Source organism: Artibeus jamaicensis, unplaced genomic scaffold (assembly GCF_021234435.1).
Source record: "Artibeus jamaicensis isolate MK-2021 breed Jamaican fruit bat unplaced genomic scaffold, CSHL_Jam_final contig_335, whole genome shotgun sequence".
Lineage (NCBI taxonomy): Eukaryota > Metazoa > Chordata > Mammalia > Chiroptera > Phyllostomidae > Artibeus > Artibeus jamaicensis.
Window position 1 is genome coordinate 8,115,472 of NW_026521800.1, and position 18,437 is coordinate 8,133,908.

Genomic DNA, 18,437 nt, shown 5'->3' on the forward strand with positions numbered 1-18,437 from the left:
GAGGACAAATAACATGTTACTAACAATTGGTTAATCGTCAATATCAAGGAAGAAATCAAAGTGTGTATATCTCGACATAATGAACATGAAAACACAGTGACCTAAAGTTCTAGTTGTTGTGGACCACTCTGCCTGGTTCTAGGAATTGTATCTCTACCCCTTGTGGCTAAGGGTGAGGGACGACCTCTGGAGTGCAAACCATAGGAGACAAAGACTGTCTCTGGTAGCAGAAAGCTACCTCAGTTTCCTGTCCTTGCCCCCAAAGCTTCGTTGGAAGTCACTGACGGGTAAGACCACTCATGGCAGGGGGCAACCTAAGCCGGACTCAATCACTTGGGAGGCCTTCATGGAAGGACTCCGGGCTGTGGGTGGTGGTGGTGGGGAGGCTGCAACAAAGAGCAATGGACTCTTGTCCCCTGGCTTTGACAAAGCCTGAGTCCCCATGTTCTCTGGGAGAAGCACTTCCTGGCTCTAATCCCCTTAAGCCTGAATACCTGTTGGGAGAGGTGCAGCTCCTTGCCTTGCTATAGTGTGTCCTGGGGAAAAATCTGGCATCACAAGACTTCCTGATAAACCTGTGAAATCTGCTCTGCTAAGAGTGCTTTCATTCATATGTTAAGGGTTCAAGCAGGAAACCCTAAAACTCTGTTTCTGACAGACCGACTCATAGCAAGCCCTCATATTTCTTTGAAATGTTATCTACTATTTGATCCTTGCCGCCCTATATTCCTGTGTATTACAGCCCAATAAAAGCCCTGGAGGAGGGGGCTCATGGCCTTTTTCCCCTGAGAAACAGGCCACTGCTCACTTCTCCTCCCTAAGCAGATCACATCATGTCTTGGTCATATTCATTCTCATCCATGGCAACTTGGGGGACTTGCAAGGAAAGTCGCCCCCACACCTAGTCAGAGCAGTTGGGCAAGAAAAAGAAATAAGAGACATCCAAATAGGAAAGCAAGAAGTAAAATTGTCACTATTTGCAGGTAATATGATACTATATGTAGAAAACCCTGGATGCCACCAAAATACTGTTAGAACTAACAAAGAATTCAATAAAGTTGCAGGATATACAATTAATGTACAGAAATCTGTTGCATCTTTATACACTAATAATGACTGGAAAGAGAAATTAGGAAACAATGGTTTCTTAATGTACAAAAGCATCAAAAGGAGCAAATTACCATGGAATAATTATAACCAAGAAGGTGAAAGACTTTTATCTGATAACTATAAAACATTGATAAAAGAAATTGAAAAAGGCACAAATAAATCTAAAGATATGGTATTCCCATGGATTGGAAGAAATTAATATTGTTAAGATGTCCACAATACCCAAAGCAATGTATAGACTCAGTGCCATCCTGATGAAAATACCAGGGACATTTTTTTGCAGAACTAGATCAAACAATCCTAAAATTTTAAAAATGTTTTTAAAATTGTTGTTCAGGTACAGTTTTCTGCCTTTCCCCGCCACCCCTCTCCACCTACCCAGCCCTCCCCACCTCCCTCTCTTGTTTCCACACTCTCGACCCTCGTGACTGTCCATGTGTCCTTTATAATTGTTCCTGCAAACCCTTCACCCTTTTCCTCTATTTATCCCCTCATCTCTGGTCACTGTCAGCATGTTCTCAATTTCAGTCTTTGGTTCTATTTTGCTTGCTTGTTCATTTTGTTGACTAGGTCCCTGTTAAAGGTGAGATCATATGGTATTTGTCTTTCAGTCCCTGGCTTATTTCACTCAGCATAATGTTCTCCAGGTCCATTCATGCTGTTGCAAAGGGTAAGAGCTCTTTCTGCTGCATAGAATTTCATTTCATTGTGCAAATGTACCATAGTTTTTGGATTCATTCATTTACTGCTGGGCACTTAGGTTGGTTGTGGAACTTCACTATTGTAAATGGTGTTGCTATGGACATTGGGGTGCATAGGTTCCTTTCAATTGGTGTTTCAGGGTTCTTAGGATAAAATCCTTGCAGTGGAATGCTGGATCAAAAGGCAGTTCCATTTTCAGTTTTCTGAGGAAATTCCATAGTGTTTTTCATCGTGGTTTTGCAAGTCTGCAATCCCACGAACAGTGCACTAGGTTTCCCTTTTCTCTACAACCTTTCCAACACTTGTTGTTTGTTGCTTTGTTTATCATGGCCATTTTCAATGGTGTGAGATGGTATCTCATTGTGGTTTTAACAATTCTACAATTTTTATGAGTCCGTAATAAATTCTGAATAGGCAAAGCAGTCTTGAAGAACAAAGCTGGGGAGTCATGCTCACTACCTGATATCAGACCATGCTACAAGGCTGTAGTTATCAAAACAACATGATACTGGTATAAAAGCAAACACATAGATCAAAGGAACAAAATAGCTCAGAAATAAACTCACCAATATGGCCAATTACTTGGTGACAAAGGAGAAAAGAATATTCAATGGTGTAAAGACAGTCTCTTCAATAAATGATGTTGGGATACATGCAAAAAGTGAAACTAGATCAGTTTCATATAAGACATGTAAGAAAAAACTCAAATTGGTTAATGACTTATATTTAAGACCTGAAGCCTGAACAATCCTAGAAGAAAATATAGGCAAGGAACTTTTCCAAATCACTCTTAACAATATTTTTTGGACATGTCTTCTACAGCAGGGGAAGCAAAAGAAAAAACAAACAAACAAATGGGAATACATAAAAGTAAAAAGTTTCTGCACAGTGCAGGAAACAGTTCACAAAATGAAAAGACAACTTGCTGAATGGGAAAACATATTTGCCAGTGATACATCTGATTTGGGTTTAATATCGATACTATATAAGGACCTCATACAACTTAACACCAAAACAAAGGAAACCCAAAAAGAATCTAATTAAAATGGGCAGAGGGCCTGAACAGACATATCTCCAGAGGACATACAGATGCCCAATGGACATATGAAAAGGTGTCAGCATCACCACTCATAAGCCAAATGCAAATTAACACCACTGTGAGATATTACCTCACACTTGTCAGAATGGCTATCATCAATAAATCCACAAACAACCAGTGTCAGAGAGAATGTGGAAAAAAGGGATCCTTTGTGCACTATTGGTGGGATTGTAAATTGGTGCAGCCACTGTGGAAAAGAATATGGAGGTTACTCAAAAAATTAAAAATAGAACTGCCATATGACCCCCAAATTTTACTTGTATGTATTTATCTGAGGAAATTTAGAACTTTAATTTGAAAGGATACATGCACCTTTATGTTCATTGCAGCATTATTTACAATATCCAAGGTACAGAAGCAACCTCAGTGTCCGTCAGTAGATGAATGGGTAAAGAAGAAGTAATACATGTATACTATAGAACATTACCCAGCCATCAAAAGTCAAACCTTGCCATTTGTGACAATGTGAACGGACCTTAAAGGATATAATACTAAGTGAAATAAGTCAGACAAAGACAAATACTGTATTTTGCCATGTATAATGCACAGCCACAGTTTTGGCCCAAAGTTTAAGGGACTTAAACTTAGTGTTTAGACATTTATACAACTTACAAATTAATAAGGGACTTATTAATTTGTAAGTTGTATAAATGCCTAAACACTATGTTGGGTACCTAAACTAATGTAACAGTGAATGTCAACTATAATTGAAAAGTGGAAAATAACGACAACAACAAAACAGCAGAAGAATTGGCAAAGCATGAGTTATGTGAATATTAAATCAATGATATAACTAGATCATTTAGTACAGTGGGTCCAACATGCTGTGAATTCAGATGTTACGTAAAACAGTACTAATGATAACTCACCTGGTCCTCAACACTACCCAACCCTCTGAGATGCAGGGACTGCTGTATCATCATTGACTGACAGGGGAGGACGGGGAAACTCGAGAATCGAAGCAACCTTTTTCAGGCCACACAGCTATTGAGTCACAGCACTTGTGTTCATAGCTATTGTACTACGTTGCTTTTCTTCTACACTGGAAGAGAAACGTGAAATTCTGTAACAGAAAAACAATCCTGAAAAGTGGAATTAAGTACTTAGCTGCCAACTGTTCAAAAGGAAGATTAGAAAACCATTCCACATTGCCCTGTCATCAAATTCTTTGTTTCATTCCATTTGATTTCCGTCAGATTGTCTGCCTTTACATGGCATAATGTAGGTGTTCATTAATATCGTCATTTCATAGATTATATTAACAAAATATAGTTTAAACTTTTGGGAGGAGTTTCTCACACTATCTAGAAAGATCTACCCAAAATGGTAGCCCCTGGACACATGTGGCTGTTTAAATTTCAGTATAGTTAATTAAAGTAAAACAAAGTTAAATGTTTAGTTACTTAGCAGGAGTAGCCATATTTCAAGTTCCCAGTTGTCACATGTGGCTTAGATTTAGAACACTTCTGTCCTCACAGAAAGTTGTGGTGGAAGTGGTGGTGAGGAATTACACATTCCTCTATGTTATATGAACCAGTAGAAAAAAAAACAACAGACAATAGGTCCTGGTTTTGAAATGTAGAGGGATCTGTGGCTCTTGCTGTGGGTAGGCTGTCACTTCCCAAATGCAGTGGTTTGTTGGGAGTGACAATCTGTAGTTGCTCCTTGTAGTGTCTTTGTGTTTACCTCATTGATACACAGCTACCCCCTTAAGGATCCAGCATTTTATGATGTGTATTTGACATTCAGATCCCTATTCTACTTAGTTTATAAACTAAGATCAGATGCAGCTGAAAATTGATAAACTGCATTTCAGGTTAATTCCTTATTTATTTATGTTTCATTTTATTTATTTATTCCCCAATATTTGTATTCCTCATATTTATTTATTCCTCATATTACAGGTAAATCATAAAATTATCGATGTTCTATTTGTCACCATGAGGACTTAAGCTCTGGCTGGTGTGGCTCAGTGGATTGAGTGCCAAACTGCAATCCAAAGTGTCACGGGTTCAATTTCCAGTCAGGGCATGTGCATGGGTTGTGGGCCAGGTGCCCAGTAGGGGGCATGGGAGAGGCAACCACACATTGCTGTTTTTCTCCCTTTCTTTCTCCCTTCCTTCTCCTCTCCGAAAACAAATCAATAAAATCTTTTTAAAAAAGGCTTAAGCAGGTGATATTGGTTGTTTTTGTGACCGCGCTGTTGTGTTGCTGTCTCCCCCAGTCTTTCAAAGATTCCTGCCACAAATTCTACCAAGCAGAGATGGAAGAGCTCGACTTCCTCAAGGCTGCAGAGGAGGCCAGGACACACATAAACTCCTGGGTAGCAAAGAAGACAGAAGGTAAAAATGTACTGTTATTCTATTTTAATAGTATTTAAATCAATTTTACTGTCAGTTTCTTCATAAGAACATTAAATGTAAGTGAATGATTTTTCTCAAAATAACTGTAAACTGCCCTGGATGGGTAGATTAGTTGGTGAATATCATCCTGAGATGCCAAAGTTTTGGGTTTGATCTCAGTCAGGGCACATACAAGAATCAACCAATGATTGTGTAAATGGAAGAACAAATCAGTGTCTGTCTATCTCCCAAACAAAACTTCTCTCCTGTCCCCTCCCCTCCCCTCCCCTCCCCTCCCCTCCCCTCCCCTCCCCTCCCCTCCCCTCCCCTCCCCTCCCCTCCCCTCCCCTCCCTCCCCTCCCTCCCCATTCTCCTCCTCCTCCCCCTCACTCTCCCCTTCTTCTCTCTCTTTATCATCCATAAATTTAAAAAATTATAAAAACTGTAAACTTTTAAACTTCATTGACAACGTATGGTTATTTTTTCTAGCACTTTCCTGCTCTTACCAAAATAAATGTGATGTCTCAAAATATCCAGTACACCTCTTCCAGAACAATCCACACTTTGATTTTTTTGTTGTTGCTAATGTTAATCTAATTCTTCTTTTCACAAATAGTACAAAGATGCACTTGGATACAGGTCTCAGGCTGTCTTCCTGTACAGCATGGCTCATGCCCTGCAGCATCCTATGCAGAATGCTCACTGCACCCTCCCCTCATGATGATTCTTCCTTTAAACTGTTCTTTACACTTGCTACAAACTTGGACCTTTCTTTAGGCACTAGGCATGCCTATCTCACTTGTGAGGAATTCATCCTGCATATATTACTTTGTTAATTTACCATGTTTTATTAATGTGGTGGTATTTTTAAAGTATCCCTTTACAAAGTGATATTTGGGGAACCATGAACTCCTTTATCTGAGTACTTGTTTTTGCAAGGAGATGGCCCAATCTGAATATTATTCCTGAAGCGTACCTCAGAACACTCTGAGCTAACTGGTTCTGTAATTCTTCTTTTCAGGTAAAATTACAGAGTTGCTGTCTCCAAATTCACTTAATTCAGGTACTCGTCTGGTTCTCGTGAATGCCATCTACTTCAAAGGAAACTGGGATACTAAGTTTAACAAAGAAGACACTGAGGAAAGATCATTTAAAATCAGCAAGGTGAAAATTTTGCAAAACAACAGAGATTCTTAGAAACAGTCCTTGTGTTCAAGGGTGTGTGCTCTCAGTATTTGGTGACGAGCTTGTGAGCCTGGTTTGCCTGCATCACAATCAGGGGGCTCCTAGCCCCCTAGCAGATGAAGGGAGATGGGAACAGAAGACATAGGGGACCGAGCTCTTGTCACAATTACCTGTTGCTAAACACCAGCCTTGGAAAGGTTTTTAATCTACAAGTGATGTGGTCTGATTTAATATGGGATTTAACAGATCCCTCTGACCACTGGGTGAGCAAATCACAAGGGGGAAGGACACTTAGGCATCTTTTAGGAGGTCATCCCAGTGACCAGGCCTAGGCTGATAGCAGTGGAGGTAGAAAGAGCAAGTCAGATTGTTGTGATATTTTAAATGAGAGCCAGGATGATTTGTGAATGATTCTGATGTGAATTGTGAGTGACAGGACTCAGAAATATGCCAGGGATTTTCAATTAGTTTAGCTGTCATATGTTCCTCTAATTTGTGATCAAAATCAACCAGTTCTGTGAGCATCCTTATCACCAGTGTTTGAACTCTGCATCTGAAAGTTTGCCTATTTCCTGGTCGCTTAGAGTTATGGGCTCTGGGGCTTTGAGATCTTCTTGAGCCATTTTTGGTCTGTTTGCAGCCGTTAAGTATGAGGAGCCGGGCCTTAGGTGTAAACCAGAGCGGGGATGCCCAGGTTGCTGGTTTGTGATGCTCTATGTGGGGGCAGGGTCAGAGCGGGGCAATACTGGTCCCCTCTGCTACTTCCCGCTGCTGGTGCCTGCTCCATTTGTCTCACTGCTCACTCCTTCGAGAGTCTATCTGCGCATGAATGTGTGACTGCGGTCAGCCTACCAACCTACGCCCTCGCTGGGTCCATCTGTTGCTCACTGGGTCCGCCCGTTGCAACCAATAGTGACGGAAATGAAACTGGGACTCAAATCAAGGGAGTGGACCAGAAAAAATAAAAACAATGACCAAACAGAAAAGAATGAAGAAACAAGAATTCAAAAAAATGAGGAGAGTCTTAGGAACCTCCAGGACATCTTTAAATGCTCCAGCATTCAAATTATAGGGGTACCAGAAGGGGAAGAGGAACAGCCACCAGTGAAAAAATTATTTGAACAAATAATAAAGGAGAACTTCCTCAATCTGTCAAAGGCAATAGACTTCCAGGAAATCCAGGAAGCTCAGAGAGTCCCAAAGAAGTTGGACCCTAGAAGAAACACACCAAGGCACATCATCATTACATTAGCCAAGATTAAAATGAAGGAGAGAATCCTAGAAGCAGCAAGAGATAAGGGGACAGTCACCTACAAAGGAGTTCCCATCAGACTGTCAGCAGATTTCTCAAAAGAGACTTTACAGGCAAGAAGGGGCTGGAAAGAGGTATTCCAAGTCATGAAATCCAAAGACCTACAACCAAGATTGCTCTATCCAGCAGTTTTCATTTAGAATGGAAGGACAGATAAAGTGCTTCTCAGATAAGACCAAATTCAAGGAGTTCCTCATCACCAAGCCCTTATTATATGAAATGTTAAAGGGACTTATCTAAGAAAAAGGAGATAAAAAAACATGAGCAGTGAAAGGACAGCAAACTCACAGTTATTAACAACCACACCTAAAACAAAAGTGAACTAAAAGGACAGCTAGATCAGGAGCAGAACCAAAGAAATGAAGATCTCTTGGAGGGTTAGCAACAAGGGAGTGGGAGGAGGAGAAGGGGGGAGAAGGTGCAGAAAATAAGTAGCATAGATAGTAGATAGAAAATTGATGGGGGGCAAGAATAGTATGGGAAATACAGAATCTAAAGAACTTGAGACACGTGGTCATAAACTAGAGGGGGGATGGTGGGGGCGGGGATTGCAGGGTGGAGGGGAATGAAGGGGGGAAATAGAACAACTGTAATGGCATAATCAATAAAATCAAATAAAATTTAAAAAATAAAGCAGAAACTGATTTTATAAAAAAGAAATATGCCAGGGATTTTGACAATAAAATGAGTGGCATAGGCATCCACTGAGATGGGGAAATTGTGGATGGAGCAGACTTGGAAGTGATATGAGGAGGCCAGTGTGACATGTGGCGTTGGAGTTTTCTTTTATGTCCAAATGCAGGTGTCAAGTAGGCTGTATAATATGTGAATATTGAGTACAGGGGACAGGTCCCAGCTAGAAGCATAAGTTTGGGAATGCTACTTAAAGTCACAAGAACGAATGATGTCACCAAGGCAGAAGCAGTGTAAGGAGTGAACCCTGGTTACCAGAGTGACCAGAGGTTGAGGGAGTGAATTCACACCAGCAAGGTGGGGGCCGATGGGTTGTGGAAACCAAGAGAGTATTTCTAGGGGCCTGGAGTAGCCAGCTTTGCTGGTTCATTCAGTATGTAAACTGGGTCTTATTTCAACTTACTGTTTATCTTTTTCATTTTTTTAATAGAATGAGGAGAAGCCTGTGCAAATGATGTTTAAGAGAGCTACCTTTAATATGACTTACATAGGAGAAATATCCACCAAAATTCTGGTGCTGCCTTATGTGGGCAAAGAGCTGAATATGATCATCCTGCTTCCGGATGAAAACGTCAATCTGGAAACGGTAATGAGTGCTAAGGAACAATGGTGCTGTCATGGCAAGGAGATTACACTTCCACTTCTGCTTAGCATTTCTCCACATTTCCCAGTGATATTTCTAAAGTAGTGTAACTTCCCGTTACTGCCCTCTCGTACTGCACAGCATAGAGCACTCACTTCATAGCATAGGTTCTCTTGGGCAGCACTGTTGTAGATCATAAAATGTTCAACCCTCCCCTTCCAGGTGGAAAAAAACCTTACTTATGAGAAATTCATGCAATGGACCAGGCCAGATATGATGGATGAAGAAAAGGTGGATGTGTCCCTGCCTAGATTTAAACTGGAGGAGAATTACGACATGGAGGATGTACTTCGCTCTCTGGGCATGACTGATGCCTTTGAGCCAGCCACAGCAGACTTTTCTGGAATGTCACCTGGGAGAGACCTGTTTCTGTCCAAGGTTGTGCACAAGTCCTTTGTGGAGGTCAATGAGGAAGGCACCGAGGCTGCAGCTGCCACTGCCATCATGGGGCTTGGATCATCGAGATTCACCCCCAGTTTCTGTGCTGACCACCCCTTCCTTTTCTTTATTCAGCACAGCAAAACCAACAGCATTCTGTTCTGTGGCCGATTCTCCTCCCCTTAAGGAAATGGTTGGCACTGCCTGTATCTCTACTTCTGTCTCCTACTGACCCACTTTTCCTCTCACACTTTACAATGTGCCTGAACCCAAAGTGACCTTGGATAACAATAAAAAAATAAAGGGCCTGATTTTGAACTTCCATGTTTAGAATTCTGTGTATCTGTGTATTCACGTTTCAGTGCATTCCAGGATCTGAAATGACCATTCAGGAATGTCTGTGGTCACACTGGCAGAGCAGCACTGGCTGCTTAGCAAGTACTCTCCCCCTGCTGTGAGAGGGGTCCCCCCATCCCCACACCTGTGCAAGGCCTCGGGACTTCACTTGTGGGCAGAGTGCTGTACTCAGGGGGCTGTGCAGCTTTTCTCCAGCTCAAGGGGATTGGTGGTCATTCTCTCTCTTCTCTACACATTGGCACTATTAGTGAGATACTAGTGTGGAACAGAGACTATGAGGAACGGTGGGAAGCAGGTCTCAGAGACCCTCAGCAGGGAGCTCTATTGCAAAACTTGTGGTGAGCTCTCCAGAAGCCAGCACAGGAGCAGGGAGAGCAGTTACCTTAGGTTCCCAATCAGTCCCATTTCCCACATGTGTTTCTGCTTTTATTGTAGCTTGCTTTTGTGATCTGTTGTCACATACCTCTACAAATGCACAACCACCCCTCCCCCTGAAAAGTTAAATTGCTAACAGGGGCCAGAGATAGGTTTGTTCACAGTAATGTAATTTAAGACAACTTCATGGTACACTCCAGATGATTTTCTATTTTACTGCAAGTAGTAGAATAAAAGAGGTGGCTTAGGTTTCTGCAGCCACTTGGGTTACTTTCTAGAAATGTGATCACTGTGCTCAGTGATACGGGACCCAAATGAAGTGTGAAGTTTAAGAGGCAGAGCTGTGCTGTGTTCTTGGGGACAGCAGAAGGACTGCCCACTCACTGTCCTATTTGCAGTCATCCAGAGCCCGGATGCCATCTAAATGAACTGGTGTGATGGATGTTTTCATTCTGTCACTGGTGCCCTTTCCCAGGTGTAGTCAAGTGAGCAACTTAGCTGTGGGGAGTGACTGGGCCTGCGGAAACACTGATATTATGAGTGTGACGAGAAGAGGAAAGGGTTAGGAGGGGTGGCGGGTTTTGTCACCACCTCCTGCGCAGCACTGAGTGGATTTGCCATGTGTTGTCCAATAGTCCCTAACCTTTCAGGTCCAGGGGTGTCTTCCCTTTTCTTGGATGAGAACCTTCAGGCACATCAGGAGTGAGCTATGAAAATGAATGCCAGTGGCTCTGTTATAGACCTATATAATACAGGTAAGAACTTTGCTGTGAAAAGTGTCATAATGTACACAAAATAAACATGTATTGTGCTCTAAGGGGCTCTTTTTAAAAATCTTCTTTTTAGAGATTTGATTTGTTTATGTTTAGAGGGGAAGGGAGGGAGAGAAACATTTCTCTTTTGCACCCCCTACTGGGGAACTGCCCTGCAACCCAGGCATGTGCCCTGACTGGGAATCAGACTGGTGATCCTTTGCTTCAAAGGCCAGCACTCAGCCCACTGAGCTACACCAGCCAGGGCTGCATTTCTCAGTTTTAATTATAACTGATGTACATTATCATATTAGTCTCAGGTTGCGCTTTAGTGATTAGACACTATATAACTCATAAGTGATTGTCCTGATAAATCTCTCACACCATACATTGTTAGACTATTACTGAGCATATTGTCTATGCTCTACTTTATATCCCCATACCTATTCTGTAACAACTATTTTGTATTTAATCCTCTAATCTTTTCGCCCATCCCTTCACCCTCACCGCCCGTCTGGTAACTGTCAAAAATGTTCTCTGTCTCTATGAGTCTGTTTCTGTTCCTCTTCATTTTGTATTTTGGATTCAGTTGTTGATAGGTATGTATTTATTGCCACATTATTATTCATATTTTTAATCTTCCTAAACAAGACACTTTAACATTTTATATAATATTGGTACAGTGGTGATGAAGTCCTTTAGTGTTTGTTTTCTTGACCAGGAAGCTCTTCATTTCTCTTTCCATTCTAATGATGACTTTGCTGGGTAAAGCAATCTTGGTTGTAGGGCCTTGATTTTCATCACTTTGAATATTTCTTGCCAATCCCTTGTGGCCTGCAAAGTTTTTTTTGAGAAATCAACTGATATTTATGTATGGGCAACCCACTTTTCTGTGTTATGGTGCTGTATGTGGGGGAGGGGTCAGAGAGGGAACAATGCCACTTGCTTGGCTCTTGCCCCACTTTCAGTCACTTCCTCCACTACCTACAAGCAAGTTGGGCCTTTCTGGTGCTGATTCCTGGGTGGGTGGGTTTGTGTACGTTGTAGGACCCTGTGGGTCTCTACAGTGAACTGTCCTGTGAGGCTGGGAGTTTCTCCCACTGCCACAATCTCCACACGTTTTTGTAGCCAGGGGTTTTGAGGCTTTACTGTCTCACACTGCAAACCTGGGTTGTGTGGTCTGTCTTGCTCTCTAGCTGTTCCTCTCGGCTTATCTGTACACGAATGTGGGAGTGCTCTGTCCCCCAGCGGCCACCTCATCCAGTCTTCCAGGTGCCACTTTGCTGCATGTCTTCTCCACCTCAGCTGCCCATCCCCGCCACTCCTACCTGTCTCCATGAATGTTTCTTTTCTAACTCCTTGGTTCTCTAGCTTCCATACACTTCAATTTTCTGACAACTCTGGTTGTTTAATGTTTTTTAATTTTTTGTATTTCTTTGGGTTGTACAAGGAAGCAAAGCATATCTACCTACACTTCCATCTTGACCGTAATTCCCTATTTCTCCTTAAGGCAGCATTTTAACATCTATTGCAATCCTTGTTTGGTCGTAATCATCTCCTTTTGTCTTTTTTGGGGGGATCTGGGAAGCACTTTATTTCATTTTCTATTTTAAATTATACTCTTGCTTTATAGAATAGTCTTCGTTGCTGGTATCTGTTTTTTCAATACTTTAAATGTTCATGCCAATCCCTCTGGCCTGTAGTGTTCCTGTGGAGAATCAGCTGATATTCTTATGAAAGTCCCTTGCACTTAACTGTTTCTTGATGTATTTAAGATTTTCTCTTTGTCTCTAAACTTTGCCATTTTAAATATGATATGTCTTGGGATGAATCTCTTTGGGTTCATCTTAATTGGGACACTCTACTTTAAACTCCACAAGGACCAGAACAGGAGACTCTAAACTCTGCTACTCCACCCTTCCTGCCTGCTACACACGCTGTGGCTGCAGCCCACTGGGTACAAGGGAGAACACAGTGAGATCATGCTGCCTGAAGGCATCCCTAGTCATCAGTGGAGAGAAGAGGGCTGTCTAGGGAATTTCTCCAGTACTGCCGGTCCCTCCTGCCTGTCCTTCCCAAACCACAAACTTCATCAAGATTTGGGGCGTGGATTCTGCAGGCACAGAAGCAGAGGAGAAACCAGGGAGTGGGAAGTAAGGTCTAGTCAGTCAGATGTCCATGCCTCCTTTCCATCAGGTGTCCATGGGGATACATACTCATGCACAAGTATACTGCAGCCTTGCTGAGTCTCGCTGAGATACAGGCCAGGTTGGAAGGGTGCAGACCTTACCTCTCCAACAAATATTAAGGGAACACTACCCCAAAAAGGACAACTGTAAAAGACTGGTCTGTCCCTGCTTTCATGGAGGCAACAGTCTAGTGAGGGAGCCAGACTCTACCCAGATGATCCTAGTGCTTGAAACATACACAAGAAGCATGTCCCTGTGTGTTTCTTGTGTGAATAAAATGCCACAGAGATGTTTTAAGAGCCAGGAGGAATGCACGGCACAGAAAAGGGCATCCAATTCCACCCAAGGGCCTGCGGAGGGCTTCCTTCATTGAGTGACAGAGAAGGTGGCATGTAAAGGGTAGTGAAGTGGGGCAAACACTCCTGCCAGAGCGCACAGCCCAGTAGGGGCCCTGCACCAGGATGGGTGTGGGTCCTTGGCAGGGGTGGGAAGAAGTCAGGTATGGCTGGGATGTAGGCACAGAGCATCCAGAGCCTGGATAGGAGGTAGGGCCACATGCTGCACCTCACAGATCCGCTCAAGGATTCTAGACATGTCCTAAGAGCATGAGAGCCTTTGAAGAGTTAATAAGCCTCAAGAGTGCCGTGAGGTGTGTGTGTGTGTGCACATGCACACCTAAAGATTACTCTAAGTATTTTGTAGAAAATGGGTTGTAAGGGGCAAAAGGGCATGAGGAAAATTTTATTTAGAAGGTTGTTGCAATAATGCAAGGAAAAAAAGAGATGGTACTTTGGACTAGAATAGTAGAATTTTAGATGAAATGGTGGGCAAATTAAACATAGGTAGGAAGTAGACTGAATGAGATGAGAAGCTAGGTTGGATGTGAGTTGTGGTCAGTCCCAGGTTTTGGGCCTGAGGATCCAGTGAACATTCCTGCCATTTGGTGACTAAGACAGAAGTGTCAAACTCATTTTCACCAGGGGCCACAGCAGCCTTGTGGTTGCCTTCAAAGGGAGAAAAAATTATAGGACTGTACAAATATAACTACTCCTTAACTGTTAAGGAGTTGAAATTCCATTTGGCCCATTGAAAGCAACCATGAGGCTGATGTGGCCCCTGATGAAAATGAGTTTGACACCCCTGGACTGAGGGATGCTGATGGAGGTGTGGGGAGGGAAGGGTGGACCCAACTGTTGATGAGTCTCAAGTGCTTGGAAGATAGTTTAGTAGAATTCTCCAGGGAGGGAAACTATGAGGGAATCCAGAGACAGAATCTAATTGGGCCACAGCAGCCCAGAGCACATTTAAGAAATACTGCCCCCAAAAAAAGCAGACAAAGTGACAATACAAAAAAGATGGCTGGCTTTGGACCCTTATGGCAAGAGCAAGGCCAGAGTGAGCTGGTGAGCTGGTGCCTCCTTGTTTGCCTAGAATGCTCCAGGGCAAGGTAGGAAACATGGCAACTATGCAGATGGAACCAGGAGTTTGATGATCAGTCACAAATTGTATGGAGATACTGAGGATGATGACACCCAAGAGAATCCAAGCAGAGAAACCAATATTTCTGGCAGCAGCTGACTGACATCTCTGGCAAAGGAGGCTTGGTTTGCCCATGATGACTGAAGATTTCATTAAATGTCAGGCTAATTATGGTTTCTCAATGATGGCATGTCTGACTCTGCTGAAAACATACAACATGGGGCTAGAAATCCTGAAAAACCTCTACAAAGGAATAAAAAAACACCCCAAAGTCACTGATCTCAAAAACAGGGTAGAAAAAAAGAAAGGCTTCATGTTGAAGACAGGAACATAAATGTACATGTGACTGATTTGCCTCCAGATATTATAGTGGAGGCATTTATATACTTTCTCTTTAAACTGGGCATGATGATGAGAGATCCTTAAACTGAATTTAAGGTCCAGCTTTACAAAAATAACCAAGGCAAGCTCAAAGGGGATGGACTTTGGAGTTACTTTAATAGGGAATCTGGATTTTGTATTAATATATTTTTAAAATTGATTATGCCATTACATTTGTTCTATTTCCCCCCCTCCATTTCCCTCCCCCCTGCACACCCCTCCCCCACCATTCCCTCCCTTCAGTTCATGAACACGTGTCTCAAGTTCTTTAGATTCTGTATTTCCCCTACTATTCTTACCCTCCCCCTATCTATTTTCTATCTACTGTCTATGCTACTTATTTTCTGTACCTTCTCCCCCCTTCTCCTCCCAGTCCCATTGCTAATCCTTCACGTGACCTTCATTTCTGTTGTTCACTCCTGATCTAGCTGTCCTCTTAATTTGCTTTTGTTTTAGGTGTGGTTGTTGATAACTGTGAGTTTGCTGTCCTTTCACTGTTCATCTTGTTTATCTTCTTTTTCTTAGATAAGTCCCTTTAACTTTTCATATAATAAGGGCTTGGTGATGAGGAACTCCTTGAATTTGGTCTTATCTGAGAAGCACTTTATCTGTCCTTCCATTCTAAATGAAAACTTTGCTGGATAGAGCAATCTTGGTTGTAGGGCTTTGGATTTCATGACTTGGAATACCTCTTTCCAGCCCCTTCTTGCCTGTAAAGTCTCTTTTGAGAAATCTGCTGACAGTCTGATGGGAACTCCTTTGTAGGTGACTGTCCCCTTATCTCTTGCTGCTTCTAGGATTCTCTACTTCATTTTATTCTTGGCTAATATATTGATGATGTGCCTTGGTGTGTTCCTTCTTGGGTCCAACTTCTTTGGGATTCTCTGAGCTTCCTGGATTTCCTGGAAGTCTATTTCCTTTGCCAGAACGGGGAAGTTCTCTTTTATTATTTGTTGAAATAAAGTTTCCACTCGTGAGTGTTCCTCTTCCCCTTCTGGTACCCCTATAATCCAAATATTAGAACGTTTAAAGATGTCCTGGAGGTTCCTAAGCCTCTCCTCATTTTTTTGAATTCTTGTTTCTTCATCCTTTTCTGTTTGGTCATTTTTTTCTTCTTTCTTGTCCACCCCCTTGATTTCAGTCTCAGTTTCCTTTCCATTACTATTGGTTTCCTGTGCATTACCATTCATTTCAATTAGTTTAGCCTTCATATGTTCCTCTAATTTGTGACTAAAATCAACCAGTTCTGTGAGGATCCTGATCACCAGTGTTTTGAACAGTGCATCTGAAAGTTTGGGTATTTCTTCATCACTTAGATTTATCGGCTCTGGGGCTCTGAGTTGTTCTTGAGCCATGTTTTTATCTGTTTGTGCCTGTTAGGTATGAGGAGCGGAGCCTTAGTTGTTTACCAGGGCGGGGCCACCCAGGTCACTGGTTTGTTATACTGCATGTGGGGCAGGGGTCAGAGAGGGAGCAATGGCGGTCCTCTTGGCTCACCCAGTCTGTCCCACTGCTCACCCCCACCTGTTTATCTGAGCAGAAATGTGTGAGCCCGCCACCCTGCACCATGCAGGCTCAATGCTCGCCTCTTCACTGGTTTATCTGCACACAAATGCTCGACTGACTGCAGACAGACAGCCACGCCTCTTCCCTATGTCTGCCCGTAGCTAGCCCACACCTGGGATTCGTGCCTTTGGCAGCCTGCGCACCACCCTGGTTGGGGATCTTTTTGGCCAACCTGCTCCACTGCTGGCTTCGCCCCTCTTACCAGTTTAGCTGACCATTTCATTGTTTTTGGACTCTGTATTGTCGATTTTCTGTGTGGTTTGGTTGCATTTATTATTGTTAAAACTTTGTTGTTTGTAGATTTGGTTGTGTGAGGATGCAAGGTGTTTCCACCTACACCTCCATCTTGGCAGAAGTCCTGTATTAATAGTTTTGAATGAAGGTAAAATTAGAAGCTAGAAAGTGCATGTTGAGGGGATCAACTTTCAACTGAAGGGGAATATGAGGCTTAGAAAAGAAGAGGGGCAAGCACCACAGGAGGCAGCTTCCCCTGCAATGAAAGCAGCTGGACTGCTGGACCATCCTGAACTCACCATGAGAGAGTTGTCATCAAAAAAGATATCTCATCCTATGGCTTTTGAGGATGGTCCATTGGTGCTGAATGAGGTCAGAGAAAACTTGTAAGGAGAATGTTCAAAGTTTAGGCCAATTACAAGAGCTGAGATTTGGAAGCAGCCCAAGTGTCCATCAGTAGATGAGTGGATAAAACAACAATGATACATTTACACAATGGAACACTACTTGGTCATAAAAAAAAAATTTTTATCCTTTGTGACAGCATGGATGGACCTGGAGAACATTATGCTAAGTGAAATAAGCCAGCCAGAGAGACAAATACCATATGCTTTCATTTACATGTGGAATCTAGTGAACAAACTGAACAAGCAAAATAAAGACAGGTGCATAGATAGAGAGCAGGCTGACAGCTTGGGGCTGGGGCATTATGGGGTGGAGGGACCAAGGAAAAAAGAGAAAGGATTCAAGAGCATGGACAACAGTATGGTGATTGGGGGGTGGGGTGGAGGTGGAAGAGGGTATAAGGGGGAAATGGTAATGGAAAAATATAATAAAAATAAATTTTAAAAATTGTTTGGGCCAATTAGAAAGCCCCTTCCCTTTGACAGACACCCAGATGGTGTAACCTCTGTGTCCTTGAGGAAGCTGATCACTGTACTCAAACACTCAGTTGAAGCTGGTGGGATGGCTGTCAAATCCCTGTCCAAACATGAGGTGGGCACAGATGACCAGGCTGAGGATACCCCAGGAGAAAGGAAAGAAAGGCTGAAAGAATGGGAAACTTTCTTGAGTGCCCCAAGCCCAAAAGAGGCAGGTGCTGTGTTCAAACTGCACATCTGCTTTAAAGATCAGGGTCTTCTGCACTAGGACGTTTCCAGAGCACCCTAGCACATTGAGGATGAATGTTCAAGAAGCCACAACTAACATGGTGTAAAGAAACTATACACTAGTCAGTAGCAAAGACCATTCCCACAACAGAGATGGCAGAAAGGACCAGTCTGACAAATACGATTGTCAAAGGAGCCAAAAAGACAAGGAAAGTAGCATACTCACAAAATGTTATGTGGAAGTAGATCATGTTGAATTCTATAAATATTTGATTAAATCTGCTTTTCTTACCCCTTCAGAGTTGAGACTGTTGCAGTAGTACACAGTCTCCAAACTGCATTTTCACTTTCTATTGTATAGGGAAGTGCCTTTGTAATTCCATTTATTGCCTTAATGTTTCTACCCAGTTGTTGAGTTTGATACATGATGCAGATAGCTCTTGTATTTTATTGTTTTGGAGATGTACAGTTTGTACATGTCCTAAAAGTATTTTAATGACTTTGGCATGGTGTCCATGTTGGTTAAATTTG

General features: G+C 42.5%; 1 protein-coding gene and 1 pseudogene across 3 annotated transcripts in view; both read left to right on the forward strand.

Annotated features, from left to right (window-relative positions):
* The window catches only part of LOC119042329 (serpin B6-like), a 37,798-nt gene extending 28,012 nt beyond the window's left edge, over positions 1-9,786 (forward strand). For all 3 annotated transcript variants that reach the window (XM_053664081.1, XM_053664080.1, XM_053664079.1), the window contains exons 4-7: positions 5,136-5,253; positions 6,275-6,417; positions 8,874-9,029; positions 9,249-9,786. In XM_053664081.1, coding sequence (XP_053520056.1) covers positions 5,136-5,253; positions 6,275-6,417; positions 8,874-9,029; positions 9,249-9,650 — 819 coding nt within the window. In that variant the 3' untranslated portion in view covers positions 9,651-9,786. The remainder of the gene's footprint in view (positions 1-5,135; positions 5,254-6,274; positions 6,418-8,873; positions 9,030-9,248) is intronic.
* A 3,956-nt stretch (positions 9,787-13,742) lies between these two features.
* Positions 13,743-18,013, forward strand: LOC128627219 (HIV Tat-specific factor 1-like; annotated as a pseudogene).
* The last annotated feature ends 424 nt before the right edge of the window (positions 18,014-18,437 follow it).